The 23,382-nt window shown below is 47.1% G+C and overlaps 1 protein-coding gene across 2 annotated transcripts; it reads left to right on the top strand.

The window, feature by feature from the left end:
• Positions 1-13,379: 13,379 nt before the first annotated feature.
• RNF222 (ring finger protein 222) lies at positions 13,380-21,510 on the top strand. 2 transcript variants are annotated; one of them, XM_077884240.1, is made up of 4 exons: positions 13,380-14,014; positions 16,265-16,333; positions 18,271-18,484; positions 19,076-21,510. In XM_077884240.1, exon 4 carries the CDS (start codon positions 19,103-19,105, stop codon positions 19,706-19,708), a length of 606 nt encoding a protein of 201 aa, XP_077740366.1. In that variant the 5' UTR covers positions 13,380-14,014; positions 16,265-16,333; positions 18,271-18,484; positions 19,076-19,102; the 3' UTR covers positions 19,709-21,510. The 2 variants fall into 2 exon arrangements, with proteins under 2 accessions (XP_077740366.1, XP_077740355.1); XM_077884229.1 differs by having other exon boundaries at positions 19,096-21,510.
• The last annotated feature ends 1,872 nt before the right edge of the window (positions 21,511-23,382 follow it).

Here is a 23,382-nt window from a genome sequence, read left to right on the forward strand (position 1 = left end):
AGATGTCAGAGTTACTGAGCATGAGTCATAACCAGAGAGTTGGAAATGCAGATCTCAGCCCCACCCCAGGGCTACTGAATCAGAACGAGCATTTTCTTTTTTTTTTTCTCAAGATTTTATTTATTCATTCATTCATGAAAGGCACACAGAGAGAGGCAGAGACACAGGCAGAGGGAAAAGCAGGCTCTCTGTGGGGACCCCGATGCGGGACTCGATCCCAGGACCCTAGGATCACAACCTGAGCCCAAGGCAGGCACTCAACCACTGAGCCACCCGCGTCCCAGAACTTGCATTTTCACAAAAGAACCACGTAGGTGATTGGTTTGCTCATCTGGACCCATGTTGTTCCAAATTAAATTGAACAGATGGTGCTCTACAGGTACCCACAGGGGAATATAGGGGATATGGTGGGGGGAATATAGGGGAAAAACCTCTACAGGGCTCTTGATCTTGGGGGTCTCACCTCTGGAGGAAGCACAGAGCCAAAAAGTTAGGGCTCAAGACTGCTCGTGCCTCAGTTTCTATTCCCTAGGCACTCAACCAAGATTTTGGCCCCCTCCAAGCTTGGATGGCAACGGCACGTCTTTAGAGTGCCACCTGCTGATTTTGTTTAGGTATGCACCATACATTTCTGCTCCAGGCATCCCCTCCTGAGAAGACAGAGTGAGAGCCCCAGGTCAGTGTCTGGGGCTGGCTGAGCTGTCTCTCAGGGGTTCTCTCAGTTCTTGCCAACCTGGTTGACTTCTGCTCCTGCCTTCCACATCCACTCTCCACTATTCTTGCCACTGGTTCAGATAACTCCTTCCTCTATACGTGATAACAATGCGGGGCCCTGTGGTGGATGAGCATAATGACCTTCTCAATTCAGTTCATTTCAATAGGCATTTCTTGAGCTCCTACTGGATGCAGAACATAAGACTTCAACCGACTTCATTCCTCTTCTCACTGACATCAGAGCGAGTGGTCAAAGCGGGAGCATAGTGTTCGAGCTAAGGCGTCAAAATTTAAAACTGATCTCTACCAGAAAGTATTTACAACATTCACACCCACATATCTCTATTTACCTCTACTTACATCCATCTAAAATCAATAAGAAAAGGAAAGCCCACTTGGCGGGATGAGCACTGGGTGTTATGCTATATGTTGGCAAATTGAACTCCAATAAAAAAAAAAAGATTAGCTATTTGGCAAAACAATTTAATTGAAATTCTCATCCACTTACACTAATATAAATTCCAGTAAAGAGTAATGTAAAGAAATAAAGCACTACTAATACTGAAAAGGAAAAAGAAAAGGAAAGCAACCAGCTAGAAAGCTGAACAAAAGATATAGATAAGTTCATGGCAGAAGAAAATCAAATAGCAAGGGCATTTTTAAGAAATGTCCCTATTTTAAACCTTTTTTATATTCTTTTTTTTTTTTTTAGCTTATTTGCTTATTTAAGTAATCTCTACATCCAGTGTGGGGCTCAAAATCATGATCCCAAGATCAAAAGTCACAGGCTTTTCTGACTGAGCCAGCCAGGTGCCCCCAAGCTTTTCTTACGTTCTTTTAAATTTGATTTTTAAAATTATTTCTCTTTTTCCCCTATTAGCTTCATAATGAATTGTACATTCTTTTACTATTCTTTTAATGGTTATCAAGAAACTATGTGCATCTTTGAATTATTAATCCACTAGAAGTTATACTTTTCCCACTCCCCAAATAATTCGAGAATCTTACAGTTTAATTCTATCTATCCCCTGCCTGCTTTATGTTATTACTGTAGAGTATTTTAATGTTTCACATATTTTTAAACTCTTAAGATTTTTTTTCTGTGCAGCCAATATTCATATATTTTTCCTACACACGTGCCTCCTTCCTTCATTCATTCCTTCATTCTTTGCTCCCATTGGGATCATTTCCATTCAGCCTAAAGAGTATCCTTTAGTGTTTTTTAGCATAGTTCTCTTCTCAATGAATACTCTCTGCTTTCATTTGTAAGCCTCTTTGTTTCACCTTCATTTTTTGAAGACTATTTTTCTTCATATAAAATTCTAGATTGGCAGTTGTTTTCTTTCAGTCATTTAAAGATTATATTTTTTAAAGATTTATTTACTATAGACAGAGAGAGAGAGAGAGAGAGAGGCAGGCAGAACACAGGAGGAGGGAGAAGCAGGTTCCATGCCGGGAGCCCGACGTGGGACTCGATCCTGGGTCTCCAGGATCGTGCCCTGGGCCAAAGGCAGGCGCCAAACCACTGAGCCACCCAGGGATCCCTCATTTAAAGATTATAAAACATAGCCTTGACTTCCACTGTCTCCTGGATCCCATCATTTATTTTACAAATCAGCCGTCAATATTGTTACTGCTCCCCTAAAAGTAATGTCTTTTTCTCTCAGCCAATTTTCTTTTTTTTTTCTTTTTTTTTTCTCTCAGCCAATTTTCAAAGATTCTCTTTGTCTTTGGTTTTCAGAAGTTTTACTACAATGTGCCTATGCGGGGATTTTTTTTTTTTTTTTGTAGTTATTTTGCTTGAGATTTGTCATTTGTTGAACTTGTGGTTTAACATCTTCATTAACATCGTAGCATTTGTGATCAGTAACTCTTCAACCACTGCTTCTAAACTGATCACTAACACTCCTTTACTTGAATGCTTCCAGTTAAATGTATCTAGATCTTTACACCATATTCCATATTCTCTGATGTACATATTGTCCGTGCTTTTCCCCCCTCCATGTTTTGCCCCCCTTTTTTCCCCACTCCATGCTTCAGCTTGTCTATTTGCTACTGAACTATCTTTCAGTTTACTAATTTTCTCTTCTGTTATATCTAACCTGCTGTTAAACCCATCTATAGTGGGGTTTTTTTTCAGTAATTGTATTTTTCAGTTTTAGAATTTCTATTTGGTTCTCTTTATTTTTTTAAAAGATTTTATTTATTCATTTTATTTATTCATTTTATTTATTCATTCATGAGAGACACACAGACAGAGGCAGAGACACAGGCAAAAGGAGAAGCAGGCTCCCTGCAGGGAGCCCAATGTAGAACTTGATCCCAGTATCCCAGGATCACACCCTGAGCTGAAGGCAGACAGATGCTCAATGGGGGAGCCACTCAGGCATCCCTCTATTTGGTTCTCTTTAAAAATTGTTTCTGTGGATAGAGGATGGGCAAAATGGGTGAAGGGGATGGCAAGTCCAGGCTTTCAGTTATAGAGTGAATAAGTCGTGGGGAAAATAGCATAGCATAGGGAATATATAGTCAATGATATTGTATTAGCATTGTATGGTGACAGGTGATAGCTACACTTGTGAAGAGTAGCATGACATATAAAGAAGTTGAATCATTATGTTGTACATCTAAAATTAATGTAGCATTGTGTGGGGATCCCTGGGTGGTGCAGCAGTTTGGCACCTGCCTTTGGCCCAGGGCGCGATCCTGGAGACCCGGGATCGAATCCCATGTCGGGCTCCCGGTGCATGGAGCCTGCTTCTCCCTCTGCCTGTGTCTCTGCCTCTCTCTCTCTCTCTCTCTCTCTGTGACTATCACAAATAAATAAAAATTTAAAAAAAAATGTAGCATTGTGTGTCAACAATACTCAATTTAAAAAAAAAAATTAGGGACACCTGGGTGGCTCATATGGTTGAGCATCTGACTCTTGATTTCAGCCCAGGTCACGGTCTTAGGGTCAGGAGATTGGGCTCCACATCAGGCACCATACTGGGCATGGAGACTGCTTGGAATTCTCTCCCTCTCCCTCTGCCTCTCTCTCTCATTCAAAATAAATAAATAAATTGGAAAACCAAAACCTTTAAAAATGTTTTTGAAAACTATTTCTAGCTATCCTTTTACTTTTTTGAATACAGTAGAGTCTGTGTACAATAATACTGATATAATTTTCTCCTTTGGGTCTGCTTCTATCAACTATTTTTTCTCTTGGTTTTTGTTTATATAGTCTTGTCTTCTAGTTTATCTGTTAAATTTTGTTAAAAGCTGGATGCTGGATGAAAAATTTCAAAGTCTCTGAATGATGTTATTTTTCCAGAAGATATATAAATTTCTGGTTGGCATTTTTTTTCAGGCTATTAGAGTAGGGTCAAATCATTTGATCCAATCAGGACTGAGACTTCCAGGCTTTGTATGGACTGGTCCCGGTCAGGATTGTCCTTACTCCTAGGTCATAGTCCTGCAGGTGTCTCAGCTGAAACCCTAGATTGTCAACCAGATTCTTCTTTCTTGTCAGATATTGAACTCGAATTTTTTAGCAGTGTGATAATGCCAAGATTTTAGGCCACCATTTTCTGCTCAGCCACAATGCCTCCTGAGTAAATCAGAAAATTCATTAAAGAATTTCTCTAGGGAAAGTAGAAGAGAAGATGCCCCTTGGCTCAAAGTATTTTCTTTCTCTGCAGGATCCTGGCTACTTAAGTTCTGCTCACATTGACTACTCTCCGAAGCTTTAAAACAGCTGTGTGTATGAATGTGCATGGGTGTGGGTACTTATGCATATAATATAATTTTTATATTGTTCTCTAAAGGAATCCTAGTCTGATACAAACCACCCTGTCTTGACCAGAAGCAAAAGTCAATTAGTACACATTTTTAAAGGATAATTCAGGGGCCCAGGGTGGCTTAGTTGGCTGAGAATCTGACTCTTGATCTTGGCTCAGGTCTTGACCTCAGGGTGGTGTGTTCAGGCCCCACATTGCACTCAGTACTGGGCATGGAGCCTACTGAAAAAAAAGGGATAATTCAGACTATTCTTATAGAAAACAGACCACAGTGGGTCAGGTGAGGGATGAGAGGGAAAGCAGGAAGGAAAATTAAAAGATTATATTGCAGTATTCAAACAAGTTGCTGATAGTGTCTTGAGGCAGGATATTGACAGTAATCACAGAGAAGTTGAAGATTTCAAGATTTTTCTTTTTTTTGGTAAAGGTAAAGTTATAATAGGCAAAGCAGGGTGAGTGAGGGGATAAGGCAATTCTACATTTAGTACATTTATGAAGGGAAATTTGACAGTATTTATCACAAGTATTTAAAATTCTATTATACTTTGACTCATCAATTCCATTTCAAACAATTATTTTAAAGAAATAACACCAAGATTTTTCAATAAAGACACTTCCTAGGGCACCTGGGTGGCTCAGTCAGTTGAGTGACCACTCTGGGTTTCAGCTCAGATCATGATCTCAGGGTGGTGGGATCCAGGACTAAGATCATGATCTTAGGGTGGTGGGATCAAGCCCTGGTGATGGACTCCACAGCGAGTCTGTTTCCCCTTCTCCCTTTCCCTCTACCCCACCCCACTCACATACACTCTGTCTCAAATAAGTCCTTAAAAAAAAAACCACTTCCTGCAACAATTTTTTATAGTAGGGGAAATTGAAAACAAATATCAATTAATAGCTTAAATAAGTGACTACATCTATTAAAAATGAGGGCATAGAGGTGCTTCGGTGACTCAGTCAGGTAAGTACCCAACTTTTGTTTTCTGTCAGGTTGGTGAGTTCAAGCCCCTCCTCCGGCTCTACACTTTGGAATCTGCCTAAGATTCTCTCTCTCTCTCTCTCTCTCTCTCTCTCTCCCTCTCTCTCTCTCTTAAAAAAAAATGAGGGCGGGGATCCCTGGGTGGCGCAGCGGTTTGGCACCTGCCTTTGGCCCAGGGCGCGATCCTGGAGACCTGGGATCGAATCCCATGTCGGGCTCCCGGTGCATGGAGCCTGCTTCTCCCTCTGCATGTGTCTCTGCCTCTCTCTCTCTCTGTATGTGACTATCATAAAAAAAAAAAAATGAGGGCGTAAAAGACTGTTTATTGGGGACCACAAGGTAACAACTGAAAAAAATCAGGTCCTAAAAGTATTTACACAGTGCGATCCTTCCCACTTATTATCTTATTATAATCATATATTATATAATACATAATTATTTTAACACAACCATATATGGTAAATGTATCATTATATCCAAGTAGGCTGGAAGAATAAACGCCAAAATATTTATGGAAGCTACCTGGAGAGATGGTGTAGAGCTTATGTGTTTTCTTCTTCGTTTGTGCTTTTATGAATTTTCTACATTTTCTCTCCAAGGGCAGTTCTCGTTTTATAATCAGAAAAAAATATAATTTTCTTTCACTCCTGAGTCTGCCCCTGACTCTGGCCTCACCCGTCTCAAGCACTGAGGACTCTCAATTGTCAGGGAGGTTTTCAGTTCTGGGATAAAGAGCCAAGACTCAAGTAAATCCTCCATCAAAGCCTCTGTTATTTGTTCTGTTTTGTTTTGTTTCCCAGCTCTCTTTCTCCTGCCACCGCCCCCAGGAAGTGGGGAGAGGTCTCTCTTCTACTTAGAGCCCTGAAATCAAACTTCCCCGCCTGCTTCTTCGGGCTCCCATTCCGCACCTGTCTCAGAGCGCTTCAGGACCTGGGGTTAGAGACCCGCAAGGCAGCCGGCCAGTGAGTTTCAGAGGCAAGGGGGCGGGAGCGCTCGCGGAGCAGGTGAGCGGCAGGTGCGCACACCCGCGGGCTGGGGCATTCCTCCCAGCCTTCCTGCTCGCCGCGCCCGCTGCCCCACCCCTGCTTCTCTGCCTCCGCCCACACCCCGCACCCCGGTCCTTGCCAATCTCAGCCTCACGTCCAATTTTTTAAGTTTTTATTTATTTATTTATTTATTTATTTATTTATTTATTTATTTATTTATTTTATTTATGATAGACAGAGAGAGAGAGAGAGAGAGAGAGGCAGAGAGAGAGGGAGAAGCAGGCTCCATGCACCGGGAGCCCGACCTGGGATCGAATTCCACGTCTCCAGGATCGCGCCCTGGGCCAAAGGAAGGCGCCAAACCGCTGCGCCACCCAGGGATCCCCCAAGCTGTCTCCTTTCAGGAGGACTTCTCTACTTGATCGTACTCTGTGGCTTCTGTGCTTCCAGGCCAAAGGGCTCTTGGAAAACCTTGCTTTTGTTTTGTTTTAGGTTTTTTTTTTTTTTTCCTATTCAACAGTAGGTATTAAATGTGCTACTTATTAAAAATAGAATTGGAGGTGCCTGGCTGACTCAGTCGGTGGAGCCTACCACTCTTGATCTCTGGGTTATGATTTTGAGCCGCACGCTTGGTACAGAACTTACTCTTTTTTTAAATATATTTTTTAAGCATAATTAGAGTATCAGAAGTGTGATTTCAAAGGTATAGGTGCTTCGGAGGTCAGAATACATACTTAAGTTTAAAATGTGATTCTATTTCTTTTTTCAAGACAAATCAAGTGGGGCACCTGGGTGGCTCAGTGGTTGAGGGTCTGACACCTTCAGCTCAGGGTCCTGGGATCGAGTCCCACATCAGGCTCCCCACAGGGAGCCTGCTTCTCCCTCTTCCTATATCTCTGCCTCTGTGTGTGTGTGTCTCTCATGAATAAAAAAGTAAAATCTTTTTTTAAAAAGACAAATCAAATAAACAATTGTACACGTGGCACTTTGATACAGCAAAAATCACTGAAGACACACAGCTAGGTAGTGGGGCATTCCTCCCTCTTCCCCAGACCATCATCCCTCTCCTTCCCACACTCACCTCCTGTAGAAGGACCATGCCTTTTCAAAGACAGCATTAGTGAACAGTGGCTAACATAAGGCTCTGACCAGAAGGTGGGCTCATTCTCCTGTGTCCAGCCACATTGGAGGTTTTCAAGTCTATTATGACTTTGAGGGGGGGAACTTTCATGTAGATTCCAAAGGGGTGTCCAACAGAGAGTTGAACAACCATGTTTCCCGGGCTTGCCTTGCACACCGCCCCAGCCCCTAGGGACACACTTGAACTAGGCTTGTGAAGGTAGATCTATTCATTTAACAAACATTGATTTATTGGGCTCTAAGGATACCTGGCCACTGTTCTGCACCCCTCCTTGAAGGTCTTAAAAGGTAGAGATGCAGGTGGGAGGGGCAGGTGATGAACTGAGAGCCATCTCTGTGGCCACAGTGTGTGGTATGAGGCACCCAAGGGGAGGGTGATGAGAGCCTTGTGGGCTGGCTGAGTGTGGGCTTTGCACGGAGGGCTGTAGGGAGCCACAGAAGTCCTTGGAGGGAGAGAGAAAAGGGGAGACACCGGTGAAAATGCTCTGTGGCTGCTGCATACCATGGTACAGTTGGGCTAAGAAGGCTGAGGGCCAAGGGGGTAGTTGGGAATGAAAAGAGGCCCTTATTCTGCCTACCAAGCCCTGTGCCTGGGCAAGGCTGCTTTCAGCCCAGACAAGGGGCATCTTTGTTTTCTGTCCAAAGGCCCCTGGTTTCACCTGTGCTACCAGCAGCCCTAGGCTATGTCATAAATGAGGAGAGCCCAAGGAGGTAGAATGAAGGGAACAGGGAAGGCAGAGATTTCAGAGGCCTGGGCAGCCTTGGGGGGAGGAGGTGAGCCCAGGAAGTTTATAGGAGTGTGAATGACTGAAACCCCAAAGCAGGTCCCAGAGTTGGCTGGCACGAAGCAGGGCCAGGGTCCAACAGATGCACAGGGATGGGGAGACCACCAGGGCTGCACCTAATTCTGGGTCCTCCTCTGGCCACACTGGGCAGGGGTGGTGTGTGTGGCCTCACCAAGGAGGTCCAAGTGGCTGGACTATGCTGGCTGGTGCCGGAGAGGACAGTGGGGCATCTTCAGGGATGACTAAAGCCTTAGTCTCTGCATGGGCTTCCCTGGGAACCAGAGGCTCCTCTGCTCCATACTTTGGGGTCCTCGGCCCTCCTGGGCTTGGCTTTCCCATCTGCCCACATTCCTCAGGCCAATCAAGAAGCTGACGAGTGAAGGCAGAGCAGGAGGGGGGTCAAGGGTCATGTACACACACACATACACACACGCACACACGCTCAAGTACGGCAAGGAGACACCCACCTCCTGCCACACAGGCATCATTTAATTACAACCACTGTGAGCATGCACAGGGGCACAGACAAATTGCCCCCCATCTCCTACCCTGCCCCCCTTTATATGACTCCAGCCTCATCCAGAGCCAGGATGGAGCAAACCTCCACTGCCAGAATATGGACAGTCAGGCCAATGGTCTCCTGTCTCCTAACCAAACACAGCCCTCGGTATTCCTGATCAGGTCCCGGTCCTTGCTCCAGGTGTGCCCACAGCTGCATGTTCAGCTGGGGAAGATCATTGTTAGGTTCACGGATGGCAGTGATCTAAAGACCAAGATCCTCTGTTCTAGCAGAGGTTGGCCTTAACCTTCATCCCATTCTTCCTTCTCCTCTCCTACCCCCTCCACCCTCCATTGCCTCTAGCTCCAGGTCTCCTCCCCTTGGCCCCTCCATCCCTTTTAGTCTTCAATATTTAGGGTGACCCACTTTACTATTCTCCTTAAATGATTGGCCCTGGCATAAGGTTCTGAATGGCAGGAGTGACTCCATCCTCTTAGGGCAGCCCCTGCCTAGCAGCCCCACCCGTCCCCACAGCAGGTGGAGAGAAGGTGGAGCAGAGGGTGTAGTGTGCCCCTGCTACCACACATCTGGAGTCTCTCCAGGGGAGCAAGAGAGCCAAGAATTGCAGGGAATCCCACCTCCCTGGGGGATGCTACAGAGGGATGCCTCTGTCTGAAAGAGCCACCTCAGCTTCTGGTCCTCCTCTACCCATCCTAGAGGAAGGAGTGAGGATGGAGGTCCAAGCTACCCAGGACCCCAACCCCAACCTCTGGCCTGGGAGAGGCTCCCAGACAGGCCACCCCTTGACGTTACTTGGAGAAGTTGCTAAAATCTTGGATTCCAAAACCGCACTGTACATGTGTGATCATGGAGAAAGCTCCAAGATGTCAGTTCAAGTAGGATATGCAAGATGCAGAAGCATGCGTGTGGAGCGCTATCTTTTGGTGAAAAAAAAAGAAGTGAGAAAGGAATACAAATCAAGATCTGTATTTTCTCTGCAGATATAAAGAAGATACACAAGAATAACCACTAATGACAGTGGTTATCTCTTCTAAGAATTGTGACAAAACACGTACAATATGAAATTTACTATCTTAACCATGTTTAGTGGCATTCAGCACATTCACATTGCTGCACAGCCACCACCATCCATCTCCAGAACATTTTTCTTCTTCCCAAACTGAAACTCTGGACCCATTAAGAAATGATGCCCCATTCTCCCTCCTCCAGTCCCTGGCCACCACCATTCCCCTTTCTGTGCCTATAAATCAGAGTCCTCTAGGAACATCATGTAAATGGAATCATACAGTATTTGTCCTTTCATGGCTGGCTTATTTCACTCAGCATAATATCCTCAAAATTCATCCATGTGGGAGCTTGTGTCAGAATGTTCTTCTTGTTTAAAGCTGAGTACTATTCCATTACACGCATATGCCACATGCTATTTACCTACTCACCTGCTGGTGAGTGGACGTCGGTTGCTTTCACCTTTCAGCTGTTGTGAACTATAAACAGGGGTATGCAAATATCTGTTTGCATCCCTGCTTTCAGTTCTTTTGGGTATAGATTCACAAGTAGGCTTGTTGGAGCATATGGTAACTCTACATTTAGTTTTTTGAGAAACCATCACAATGTCTCCCACAGTGGCTGCACCATTTTACATTGTCACCAGCAGTGCCAAAAGGTTTGAATTTCTCCATGTTCTTGCCAATATTGGTTCTTTCTGGGTATTTTGTTTTCTTTGTTTTTTATAATAGCCACCCTGATGGGTGTGAGTTAGTGGGACACACAGAAAATGGGCAGACAAGGAAGGAAAAAGAAGGGGAGAGAATCTCTACTGCAGGACTTCTAACACTTGTTCTTTCTTTTAAAAAATTTTTTAAAAAGATTTCTTTATTCTAGAGAGAGAATGTGTGAGAGAGAGCAAGCAAATACGGAGGAGCAGAGGGGGGCAGAGGGAGAGAATCCTCAAGCACAGAGTCTGACACAAGTCTCGATCCCAAGACCCATTAGATCATGACCTGAGCTGAAACCAAGAGTTAGATGCTTTGACCAACTGAGCCACCCAGGTGCCCCACATTTTAAAAATCTGGATACATTACTTATTCAAGAAATTAAATCATTGTTCCAGCATTTATTGTTATTTCCAAACATACAGCAAAGTTCGAAGAATTTTACAGAGAACCCATACATGCAATACTCAGATTCCACTAGCATGCAGTATTCTTACATTATATCCATCCACTCATTTGTCCATCCAATTAAAAAATTAATATAAAATATAGTTTCCTAGGCCTCTCCCAAGGTCTGCTAAGTCCTGAGGTAGGACCTTGGAATCCGTATCTTTCATCAGTTCTCTAGATGATTCTGATATTTGAGAACCTCTGTCCTGATCCAGCCATTCATTGCATGTACAAACTACACTTCCAGTCATTTGTCAAGTCAGCCAGCCTCAGTCAGGATTCTATTCTTGTCTGGAGGCTCCCTATGCTCAGAGAGGTCTCTCCAAGGAAGGTCTTATGGGGTCGCAATGGTCCCCAGACCCATCCCTAACCTAGCTGGCTTCTTCCCCAGGACACACATTGGTCCCCCAGCAATACCACCCCTAATGTGTCCCCAAAACTGGACACAACTCTTCAATGTGGCCTGACCAGAGCAAAAGCCACTGGTCCCATCCCTCCCTGAGCTGAACTAGCCTTCCACCCTTCAGCGTCCATTTGTCCTCTCTGCTGAGAAAGGCAGGACACTATAAATTGGGGTGGTGAGATTGGCAGGACAGATCGGCTCAGACCCTCGAAGTAAAAATTGTTCAAGTCCTCTTATCGCTCTGCAGCCTTCTCTTTTTGCTGTGATAATGACAATGATGATTGTAGGGGGTAATGTTGACCGAGCCCTTAACATATAAGAGGCGTGGTTTCAGGCACATTATTTGCACCCATTCATTGAATCACCACGATCCTAGAGAGTAGGTAATATTATCCCCATTTTTCAGATGAAGCAACTGAGACACAAAAGGATTAAGTAACTTACCCAAAGGAACATGGCACATTCTCTTTATATAAACACAGAGCAAGTGTACTTCTGGCTAACTTACCTGTGATCTAACCTTCCCTGATGGCTAATTCCCCTTTGCCTGTCAAAACTTAATAGTCCTATGTCCCACCTTCTCGGGGGCAAGATGATAGAGCCAACCTAACAAAGTAAAGCTAAGGTTTCTCCGGCTGATATATTTCCTGTCTCGGGCGGGAGGGCTATATGCGCACACACACATGTGCACATGTTTATTTATACATACATATATATATAAATTCCAAAGTTAAATTCCTATTTTGGAACACAAAACCATAACAGACTATGGTAATAAGTATTCATTCAAAGTTATCTTCAAAGTCAAGCTTCATGGCAGAGCTAGTAGAAGAGATTTGGGGGCTCCAGGAACTTCCTGTCACCCCAGGGTCACATCACATTAGTCTAAAGACAGGCCAGCCTGGATCAGTCCCCTCCCCCAGGGACATACAGGGCACAGAGGATGAGTATCTGAGTCTCCTTTTCTCCCAGAAGCCCTAGGCAGAGTCATGAGCCAAACTATTGAAGGGACCCCTGGTAGTGCTGATGGAAGGACAGAAATTCGGGGAGCCCTCTCAGACGGGAGAAGATGCAGAATGAAACATACAAAATTGTCCAGTGAAATTTGAATTTTAGATAAAGAACGAATAATTTTTTAGTATAAGTAGGTCCCAATTACTGAACTGAGGATGCTCATACTTAAAAGAAGTATTTGTTATTTATCTGAAATACACATTTCCCCAAGGCAGTCTGCATTTTTATTTGCTAAATCTAGGACTGCCTGAAACTCCTCCCCTTCAGCTCTTGTAGAAAGAACATGAGACTGTCGTGACAGTTGGCACTCAGCCATCCCCATGTCCCTGGGCGAGGTGGCTGGGTGCACCGCCTTGACTACCCTACCCAACCGGCCTCTGGGTCCCCGTGGAGACAGACCATGATGGGACAGGTCAGGAGGGGCCATCCTGGGGCACCCTACTGAGTCACACTCACGCAAGTCACACACTATGCCTTGGATCCAGGAAGCTCCTTTTTCAAAAGAAAACCAATTTTTTGAGGACTGGGCCTCCAGCCCTGAGAAAACTGGGAGAGAATCCCTCAAATGGTATCCAGTTGTTCTCTCACTGTCACCCTCTTTGTTCCTGCCTTATTCTTGTTTATTTATTTCTCATCACAAAATAAGCAGGATGAACATTCAAATACCACAGAAATGCATAAGTTAGAAAGTCCCTCCAGAGATAACTACTTTCAAGGTTGATATATCATATTCCAGATTTTTCTCTATAAAAAATATATAATTTCCATAAATAGAATCGTATTTTACAAATTGTTTGGAAATTTATCCCTATTCCCCATGATGTCAGGGATTTCTTTCCAGGCAGGTTCATGTTTCTTTTTTTTTTTTTTTTTTTTTTTTTTTAGGTTCATGTTTCTAATTCATTGGTTTACTCTGCCTCATTCTTTACCCCCATGGTGTTTGGTCTTGGGAGCTCTGAGTCTCTTTGAGTGTTCGATGAATGGCAAATGCATAAGGACACACCACCCAGATATTTGTATATGATATTGGGTGTTGTGGCCTCCCTGAGGCTGATGTGACACCCCCCCCCCATCCAGTGCATGGCAGCGGAGCAGTGGTTTGGGAAGAGGATCACTGAAATGGGTCCGGGATGGTGAAGGACCATGAGGATAAATTTCTTATTGTTGGAATTGGGAGACCCACCCATAGGGAGCCCACCCTGGGTCCTGGGTCACTGCCTCCACTGGGAGACTCATCCCTGGGCTCCCCCTCAGATTGGGGGCTCCTCTCCGAACATCCTTGTCAAGATCACCTGACTCCAGCAGCTGCCAAAGCCCTGGGCAACGCCAAGAGCCTCCTGGCCTCAAACGGGTTGGGCGACATTCACTTCCCTCCACTGTCCTCCAGACCTGCTCAGTCATTAGGAAATGCCTCAGCGGCGGCTGTCACAGTAACAGCAGCAGGAAGACGTGCTGTCTGCCCAGCACCTGTGGGTGGCTCAGATCTGCTCCGCGGAGGACGTGGTGGAGAGGTGGATGCTGATCCCAGCAAAGTGAGTCTGGGGGCCTGGCTGGGGGCGGGGAAGGAGTGGGATCCAGCCAGAGCGTGGCGAGGTTCTGGACTGAAACTGGAATGCCACAGGGGTGTGGGAGTGTGTGTGTGTGTGTGTGTGTGTGTGTGTGTGTGTGGTATCTAGGGGAGTGGTCACAACCGAAGCCACAGGGCTTCGCTTTGGAAATCCAGGAGGGAAGCCCAGAAGCATCTCTCTGCCTCAGGGGCTCACAGTCCCAAAGTGGGGAGGCAGGAATCTCCTGGGCTGATGATTCCCCCAAACAGCCCTCTCGATAGGCTGCTGCTCTGGGTGAAGTGGGGCACTGGGGCTTCATGAGGTCAGCGCCCCTTGGCGGGCCCAATCCTTGCCTCACAGGTGGCTGGAGTGGCAACCTTGTTTAGAGTCACTCTCAGGAGGGACTTTACCAAGGTAAAGCAAGTTTAATCTTTTCCTCTTTTTCTTTTTTTTTCAAACCACTTTACAAGATATGCTAGACATAAAAAAAGCTGGATTCTGGAGCTCCCAGAAGGTATTTTCATTCGTGGATTAAAAAAAAATTAGTTATTTATTCGTGAGAGAGAGGCAGAGACATAGGCAAGAGGGAGAAGCACACTCCCTGCGGGGATCCCTACGCAGGACTCGATCCCAGGACCCTGGGATCACAACCTGAGGCGAAGGCAGACACTCAACCACTGAGCCACCCAGGTGCCCCCTGTGGATATTTGTTAAATCAGTATTTCTGCACAGGTATGAGGGCTGGGACCTCCTGTTCCATCACCCTGCTCTCCTTTGGAGGCACATCCAAACCCCCACTAGAGTTGGCAATCCCTAGCGCCCTGGGTCTATCCTGCCCCAGCCGTGTGACTTTGAAGAAGTTACTTAAGCCCTGGGCCTCAGTTTCCTCATCTGTAAAATGAGGATAATATCTACCTCCCAGAATTGTTGTCAGGATTGCATGAGGAAGGGATGCGACATGCCAAGCACATAATTAGTGTTCAATAAATGGTCGCTGTTATAATTATTTATTACTAGCTCGACACTGGTCCCACCTCACCTAGAAAGACTTTCCAGCCCTCTTCTCCCACCATTTCCTAAAGCACCAGTGGGGTTGCCTCTTGGCATAGAACGTCTCATGTTGTATTTGAGCTAGAGTGCACCCAAACTAGAGCATGGTCCTTGCATTTCTTCTGTTGCCTTCACCCTGGCCCCAGCACCCAAGACAGAGGCATGCCCAGGAGAAGAACTCAAGGAGCAAGAATGAGTGGAATCAAGAGAATGAGAGGGAGTGGGCAGGGAAAGACTGAGAAAGAGAAGTGAGTAGAAGGTGGGGATGGGTGGCACTGTCCAGGCATGAGTGACGTGCCTCTTCTGAAGCCTAGGAAGAAGAAAGGATTGCCCAGGGAGGCCACCAGTGGGGACCTGGAATGTCTTCTGCATCCCTGGATCCCTTTTACTTTTCTTCAAACTCCAATGACTATTAGAGGCTCTCCTCCCCCCTCCCCTGCTCCTCCTGAGGAGGATAGTGCTTCCTGACTCAGCTACATAGCTACTTACAACCCTCTAATGTTCTCTATGTCATCTATGGAATTTCCTCTCTCCGTCCTTCTCTCTCTCTCTGCCATCCCCCTCTCTGTCACCTTCCCCAAGTGACTTCACCCAAGTCATTTCCTCCTCTCTGGACCTACATCTGCTCCCCTATAAGACTAGATTTGACTAAATGACCTCAAAAGCCCTTCCTTCCCCTAGCATTCTTTAACTATCTGCTTTAATTCTCTTGCCTACCTTGATACCTACTTCTCAGTTACTCAAACAACTTCAGCTACCTATCACCATTCCTTCTTTTAAAAAAAAATCTTGGGGGGATCCCTGGGTGGCGCAGCGGTTTGGCGCCTGCCTTTGGCCCAGGGCGGGATCCTGGAGACCCGGGATCGAATCCCACGTCGGGCTCCCAGTGCATGGAGCCTGCTTCTCCCTCTGCCTGTGTCTCTGCCTCTCTTTCTCTCTCTCTCTGTGACTATCATAAAAAAAAAAAAAAAAAATCTTGGGCACCCCAGGTGGCTCAGGGGTTTAACGTCGCCTTCAGACCAGGGCCTGGTCCTGGAGACCCAGGATCGAGTCCCACATCGGGCTCCCTGTCTGGAGCCTGCTTCTCCCTCTGCCTCTCTCTCTCTCTCTCTCTCTCTCTCTCTGCGTGTCTCTCATGAATAAATAAATAAAATTTTTTTTAAAAAATCTCTTTTTCAAAACCAGTTATACATATCCACTACTCTAAAGTTTCATGAAGGACCTTCTTGAACCTGCTTATCTTCGATGCCAAAGGTCAGTACCTAGCACACAGCAGGAGCGCAATAACTATTTATTGAATAATTGGATGGATGGGTGGATGGGTGGGTGGGAGAATGGAGGGATCAACGGATCAATGGATGGATGGAACTGCTGCCATATGCCTGTGGGGCACTGTGAGATACAGGGGGACATATTAGAAGTTGGCTTAAGAGAATCATGGTCATCCTTGAGAAAACCCCAGTTTAGTTTAGACATCTGCAAGTGTGTTATGAAACAGAAATGACAGAAACATTGGATTCACCATCTTGATTGTTATCTACTGCCCATCATTTATCTAATCCCTCCTTGAACCTGTTGTCCAGTCTGCCCCGGGAGCCACAGATTTCATCATCTTGTATAGTTACTCTAATTTGACGGGGGCTTCCCTCTGTCAGAGATGTGCGTTACTTTTTTTTTTTAGTCATCTACATAATAAGAACAACTGGAAAGAAGAAGAAGATAGATGCTAGAGGATTTGGCTGGCCTTAACAATGACATCTACCATTTGTTAAGCATGTACTGTGTGCCAAACTCTTCACTCATATTAGCTTACTTAATACTCTGAACAACTCCAGGGGCACCTGGGTGGCTCAGTAGGCGAAGCATCTGCCTTTGGTTCGAGTCATGATCCTGGGGCCCTGGGATCAAGACCCACATTGGACTCCCTGCTCAGCAGAGAGTATGCTTCTCCCTTTCCTGCTACTACTCCCCCTGCTCATGCTCACTGTCTCTCTCAAATAAATGAAATCTCAAAAGAAAATTACTCTGAACAACTCTGAGAGGAAAACAATACTATTACCCCCATCTTAGAGATGGGGAACAGGCTCAGGTTAAACAATTTGCTTGAGGTCATACAGATAATAATAGGTATATCAAGGATTTGAACTCAGTTCCAGAGTCTGAACATTTGAAACCCTCACCCCCAGCCTGGGGGCCACACTGATCACCCAGAGACCAAAGCTTGAAAAGGTTTTGGAGCTGTCTTCAAAGTCCCAGTTCCCCCATCCCCACCTTTACATATTTTTGCTCCTTATTCCTTATGGGGCATTTTCAACTTGGCAAAATGCACTTAGGACCAAGCCAAGAGAGGAGAGAGATGCCAAAAGATTTATGATTTGAGAAACTACAGTTTTTTCTAGTAACTGATCTGGTTCCCATTATGTCATCTCTTGAGTCTAGGGGCTGGCACAGAGTTCTATTTGTCAGTGTGTTCAGGTGTCTTTTGTCTACATCCTTGATGGAAGAAAATGTCAAAGACAGGTGATCACAATTCCTTCTAAAGAGGCTAACCTAGATGAGTTTAGTCTACACAGTTATGATACAGGGGACTTTTTTTAAGATTCTATTTCTTTATTCATGAAAGACACAGAGAGAGGCAGAGACACAGGCAGAGGGAGAAGCAGGCTCCCTGAGATGAGCCTGATGCAGGACTTGATCCCAGGATGCTCAACCACTGAGCCACCCAGGTGCCCTGATATGGGGGAATCTTAAGTGAGGACATTTGGACTCTTAAGTGAGGACACTTGGACATACATCTGGACATCTGGTGTCTGCCTTCAAAGCCAGCATCTTGGGGATCCCTGGGTGGCGCAGCGGTTTGGCGCCTGCCTTTGGCCCAGGGCGCGATCCTGGAGACCCGGGATCGAATCCCACATCGGGCTCCCGGTGCATGGAGCCTGCTTCTCCCTCTGCCTGTGTCTCTGCCTCTCTCTCTCTCTCTGTGACTATCATGAATAAATAAATAAAAAAAAAAAAAAAAACAAAGCCAGCATCTTGAGGAGCTGTGTACTTAATCCAACAATTCTGCTGTTGCTGAGAACACCTTTGGGGTCTCAGATTATGTTTAAAACCCACCTAATTACTTTATGGTGACTGTATCTTCAATTTAAAACAGTATCATGCCATTGATCACTCCTGTACTTTCTCACCAGGCTTCGATCCCAGTGACTTTGGCCATTTCCAACATATCAGACACATCCTCGAAGGATGAAAATCTGCCTTTGCCAAGGTTAACCAGGAGGTTCTCTCTCACTGCCTCAGGCAGCGCAGTAAGAATCTGAAGAATGAGTGAGCTGTGGCAGGCGGAGGTACGAGCCCACAGCTCCCTGCCGTGACTACACAGAGGGCCAGCAGGCATTTGGATGTGTAAGTTCTGAGCTTTATTTTCAAAACAGTCATTGCTTTATAGCCACGCTTAGCACAGAGGAATGCAATCCAATGGCTGGATGCGATCCAATGGATCAGCCAATCCCTGAGCAGGGAGATAGAGGAGCAGCAGAGGATCTTCTAGGAAATGACCACTCTGGGGACAGCCACACTGGAGACCGGGCTGAGTCTGGGGGAGCATCGGCTTAGCTGCCTGCTTCCCCTAGGAACTGGGTCCTGCTGCCTTCACTGCAGGCATCCAAGCAGGAAGAGGTGAGGTGATGACCTCACCAAGTCGGTGTGCCCAGGTGAGGTATCAGGGAGGTCAGACTTCAACACATTCCATGTACCTCGAACCAGTTTCCCGGGGCTGGAGTTGCTCCTTATGGGTCTCCCAAAGCCCCTTGTAGAGGTGCCCCCCTCATCTCCTCCTAAGGGGCCTGGGCCCTAGGTCCTAGTCTCAGTGTAAGCCAGGTAGGCACTTGGGGAGGGGCAGCAGAGGAGGACAAGAGAGAGGGGGGCAGAAGGCAGGTGGGAGGGAGTTGGGAAGGAGGGAGAGGGCTGGCAGCTCCCGGCCCTTCCCTCCCGCAGCTAAGGCCCTGCCTTGGCAGAGTGGCCATGTCCGAAGGAGAGAGCAAAGACAGCTCGGGCAGCGAGTGCCCCGTGTGCTACGAGAAGTTCCGCGACCTGGAGGGCGCCAGCCGCACGCTGAGCTGCGGCCACGTGTTTTGCCACGACTGCCTGGTCAAGTACCTGCTCTCCACCCGCGTGGACGGCCAGGTCCAGAGGACCATCATCTGCCCCATCTGCCGCTACGTCACCTTCCTCAGCAAGAAGAGCTCCCGCTGGCCCTCCGTGCTGGACCGGAGCTCGCAGACCCTGGCCGTGCCCATGGGCCTGCCCGACGCCCTGGGCCACACGAACCCCCAGGTGTGGAGGCCGGCCCCCAGCCAGGGCGCCCAGCCCCCCTCAGACCCGCCACCTGGCCTGGTCCGGGAGCCCCAGGTCTTTGTCATTAGCCGCCACGGGATGCCCCTGGGGGAGCAGGACAGCGTGCTGCCCCGCCGCAGCCTGGCCGAGCTGTCTGAGGCGTCACCGGCCCCCAGTGCAGGCCGGGCCTTCTGCTGCCGCTCGCGGGCCCTGCTGCTCATCACGCTCGTCGCAGTGGTGGCTGTGGTGGCCGCCATCCTGCCCTGGGTGCTGCTGGTGAGGAAGCAGGCCTGAGCGCCACCCTGGGCTGAGCGTAGCTGGCGGGGGAGGGGGGGCCTGGATGGGGCGAGACCCCAGGGCCAGCAGTCTGGACCCTGGATGGCGTCCCCACCTCCCACACCACCTGCCCCATGGGGGGAGGCTGGGCGCTGATGATCTCTACGGCTGGAGCTGAGCTCTGGGCCCAAACCCAAACTCCATGCATCCAGGGTACAAAATGGGGTGCCAACCCTTTCTGGGAGCAACAGCTATGTCCCCCCCTGGATGGGGGGCTATCCTCAACAGATACTTCCCCCTCCTCCAGGCTGGAACTGAGCAAGGTGGGAAGACAGGTGGTCCCCCTCGTACTATGGGGTCACCAGCCCTGAGATGTGGTCCCTATCTGCCAGGTGACCCACCTGAAGCCAGGTGGGGCCAGATGGGGCCCTATAGTGGCTGGATGGGGGCTCCAAGGCAGGACTCGTCCAGGTCAGAGTTCCCACCCAGGCTTCTCTAGCTGGCTCGCAGGAACAAACAGAAGGAGTGGCTCAGGGGTCAAAGCACCTTTCCCAGGATCTCAGCAACCACCCATGAGCCTACAGCTGGGCAAGCATATGCCTTCCCGCCCCCAAATCACCAGCCTGTAAGGTCTTCGCTGGTGGAGAAGCTGATCTCAGAGGCTGTGGCCTAGGATTTCTGGGGGACATGACAGGAAAGCATCATCCTGGGGAATGTGGCAACATCAAGGCACAGGAGTGGAGGCTAGAGGTCTCTGCAAGCCTCCCAAGCCCAAGGAGTGGTCCAAAGTTTGAATCCTGGAGTTCCCAAGGATGGACTGGTGGGCCAGGAGCACAGGGGGAGCCTGAAGGCCGAGACTTGAGTCAGCGGAGAGCTATGCGGGCAAATTAACCCCTAGGGGCTCCCCCCACTCCTTCCTAGCCCAGGTCCTCCTCCTCCTCCTCATGACCCAACCACTTATTAGAGGCCACACCAGCTGGGCCAGTTTCCCTGGGCGGATTCCCAGCTGGGCAAGGATGGGTGGGGAAGAAAACAGCTGTGCTTGTCAGGGACGCCACTGTCTCAACAAATGCTGAACCCCAGCTCCTGCCAACCCCACCCTGGGCTGTGCTAGGGCTCCGCGGGGACGGCCACTCAAGAAGCCTCAGACTGGGTCTTGCCTGTGGGGCAAGTCACTTGCAGACAGCTGTTTTCTATTTAGTAAGGGCCATGATCTTTATTTTTGAATTAAAAACAACAAAAACTTCCAGATCCTCTCTCAAACAGGTGGTTGTTCACAAGCCAGGCGTGCCAGCAGCTAAGTCCCCTGCAACTTATACCTCCCTCGGCAAAGGTCACTATCAGTGGGGAAAGAAACAGCACCCTGCCTTTTATCTGGTTCCCAAGTCCCCAGACCCATTTGGGGACCCCTGGGGAATGGGGTTCCCCCCCAGAGGGGATATTTGGGACACATGGAGAGCTGATGAAAACACTTATGGTCTTCTTTATGCTCTTTTCAAGACTAGAGAAGCACATAGGTGCTATTTGGGGAGGGATACAGGTGGGTTCATGGGAAATATATTTATTATAGGACTAAAAATGCTAAATTTACAAAGACTCCAATGAGTCTTGTTTTAACCTCAGCCAGGCTGCTTTAAACAACGTCATGAATTTCTGGGGATGTGATTCTCAGATTCCGTTGCATTTGCCAAAAGTTGATTTCAAAATACCCGCAGTGTTTTCATATTGTTCAGAGGTGACTCCCAGACGGCACTTCTTTTATTTTCAGAGAATGTCGAATGGCTATTTTATAAATAAAGGTATATGTATATTTTCTCAAAGATTGCAGAGACATCACCGATGCACGTGCAAAGCGCTGAGTTTGGACTTTCCGGATAATCCACATTAGATGAAAGAGACAGCTCAGAAAAGACTAATGCAAATGGATCTTAAGCATCTAGTCGGTGACACTTGTGAAAGACATGTAAATTAAAACTTCTACAGGTGTCCCAACTTTCACCTGTTAGCCTGTCAAACCCTGAAGGACTCAAAACCCACTCTGCCGCCAAAGGAAGGAAAGCAGGTTCGGTGGTGGGATGTATATGGGTAAAGCCCCTGGGAAGGGAAATTTGACATTAGCTATCAACATTTCCACCTTTTGATCCAGAAAGTCCTATCCTAGAAATGTATCCTCTAGATCAACTTGTGGATATTGCCACAGAGTATCTCCAAGGTACAGTGGCCAATGAGAAAAACACAATGTGGAACATTGTGGAAGGGTGGGGGGAGTAAGAATTCACATTCCTATGTGTGCTTTTTTAAAAATATTATTTATCTATTCATGAAAGACACAGAGAAAGAGGCAGAGACACAGGCAAAGGGAGAAGCAAGGGATCCCTGGGTGGCGCAGCGGTTTAGCGCCTGCCTTTGGTCCAGGGCGCGATCCTGGAGACCCGGGATCGAATCCCACGTCGGGCTCCCAGTGCATGGAGCCTGCTTCTCCCTCTGCCTGTGTCTCTGCCTCTCTCTCTCTGTGTGTGACTATCATAAATAAATAAAAATTAAAAAAAAATTTAAAAAAAAAAAGGGAGAAGCAAGCTCCCTGTGAGGAGCCCGATGTGGGACTCATCCCAGGACCCCAGGATCACAACCTGAGCCAAAGACAGATGCTCAACCCCTGAGCCACCCAGGTGCCCCTCACATTCCTATGTGCTTATTTATGCATCAAGAAATTGAGAAGATCGCAAAAAAAACTAGTCACGGTGATTAACTGTGCAAGGGGATGATAACTGATGGGACAAGACGGGGGTGATTTTTCCTTCCCTTTGATACTTTTTTAAAAAACTCTTTGGAGAAAAAAAAATTCTTTAGAGAGAGAGAACATGAGCAGGGGGAGAGGCAGACGGTCCACCGAGCAGGGAGCCAGATGCAAGTCTCGATCCCAGGACCCTGAGACCATGATCTGAGCTGAGGCAGATGCCTAACCCACTGAGCCACCCAGGCGCCCCCGCTTTGATACTTTCTGAAACAAGCAAAGGTACTACTTACTCAAAAATTAAATTGAAAAATGCTATCCGATGCTAGGGATATTTTCAGCATCCACACTTGTTACTCCATGAGGTGCTGGCCCCAAGAACATCCAAGAACTGCCCCTGACTACCTGACTACCCCTACTTGCAGCTCAAGAGTGTCAGCTACCGACCAGTTTGGCAGGGCTGGCTTGTCTGGTTAGAGGTGTGACATCTCCTGCTTAACAGGAAGGAGGTAAAAAAAAGCTTCATATTTGACTCAGTGTTTCTCAGTTCCTATGGACATCTTTGGGCTGGATCATTTAATGTGCCCGTTTGGATTTTTCTCTGCCTTCTTTTCCTTTGTCAAGTATAAGCTTTTGCTTTAAGCAACCACCCTGAGGTCAGGACACTCCAGAAAGATGCCATTAGATAAGTAGATAGACGGGTGGATGAATGCCTGGGATTATGCACACACACTTTGCTACCTCCTCTCACAATAATCTTTAATTTAATTTTATTTTTTTAAGATTTTATTCATTCATGAGAGACACACAGAGAGAGGCAGAGGGAGAAACAGGCTCCCTGCGGGACCCCGATGTGGGACTCGATCCCAGGACCCCTGGATTATGCCCTGAGCTGAAGGCAGATGCTCAACCACTGAGCCACCCATGCGTCCCTAACCTTTACTTTTAATAAGTACTT

The sequence above is a fragment of the Canis aureus genome, chromosome 3, assembly GCF_053574225.1.
Source record: "Canis aureus isolate CA01 chromosome 3, VMU_Caureus_v.1.0, whole genome shotgun sequence".
NCBI classification, from domain to species: domain Eukaryota; kingdom Metazoa; phylum Chordata; class Mammalia; order Carnivora; family Canidae; genus Canis; species Canis aureus.